General features: G+C 54.8%; 1 protein-coding gene across 1 annotated transcript in view; it reads right to left on the reverse strand.

Moving 5' to 3' along the window:
• Positions 1-115: 115 nt before the first annotated feature.
• MFAP2 (microfibrillar associated protein 2) overlaps positions 116-868 on the reverse strand; it is a 7,614-nt gene continuing 6,861 nt past the window's right edge. The window contains exons 5-6 of the mRNA XM_018574235.1: positions 744-831; positions 116-212 (exon numbers count right to left, since the gene is read on the reverse strand). Of these exons, the coding sequence (XP_018429737.1) occupies positions 116-212; positions 744-831 (185 nt within the window). The remainder of the gene's footprint in view (positions 213-743; positions 832-868) is intronic.

An 868-nucleotide genomic window follows, 5' to 3' on the forward strand; every position in this document is an offset into this window, starting at 1 on the left:
AGCTGGGTCAGTATACACAGAACCGTCACCCCATTGATGTGATTATTGAATAGGAACAGTGTAAAGACCGGCAATGAGTCCCTGTGGGCATGCATTCTGATTGGCTGCCTGGCCACTAAGCCCCGCCCCCTCGCTCACCTCTCAGCAGCTCGTCGTGTTGGCACACCATGCGGGTGCAGATCTCCTTGTTTATCACATACATTCGCCGCAGACTGGAAGAGAGAAATCAGCAAATCAGATCACCAGACCGGAGAATTCGATCAATATCCCGATACCGGATCAATACCCAGAAATTCTCCTCCTCCTATCATCAATAAAAAGTCCTCATTGATCTTTGTCTGGGCTGAGATGATGTCATCAGTACGCTGCAGGCAGGAGGGGGCATTTCCTCAGTCTCCCCTCCCCCCCAGTGATCAGTCTGCTGCAGGCAGGAGGAAGCGTTTCCTCAGTCTCCCCTCCCCCCGGTGATCAGTCTGCTGCCTGCAGGAGGAAGCATTCCCTCAGTCTCCCCTCCCCCCAGTGATCAGTCTGCTGCAGGCAGGAGGAAGCGTTTCCTCAGTCTCCCCTCCCCCAGTCATCAGTCTGCTGCAGGCAGGCGGAAGCATTTCCTCACTCTCCCCTCCCCCGGTGATCAGTCTGCTGCAGGGAGGAGGAAGCGTTTCCTCAGTCTCCCCTCCCCCGGTGATGCCTGTAACATTGTATCCAGTCACTGACAGTTGTAGGGATCTGGGAGCGCTGCTCACCTGTACAGACAGATCCCCTGTAGGCACTGCTTGCAGGGTTTGTGTACAGAGTAGAGGCGGGTACACGGGTATTGCTCCTCACGGCAATCTGCAACAAGGAAAAACACATTACAATGCATCAGCGC

Source organism: Nanorana parkeri, unplaced genomic scaffold (assembly GCF_000935625.1).
Source record: "Nanorana parkeri isolate BGI_ZX_2015 unplaced genomic scaffold, ASM93562v1 scaffold2832, whole genome shotgun sequence".
Taxonomy (NCBI): domain Eukaryota; kingdom Metazoa; phylum Chordata; class Amphibia; order Anura; family Dicroglossidae; genus Nanorana; species Nanorana parkeri.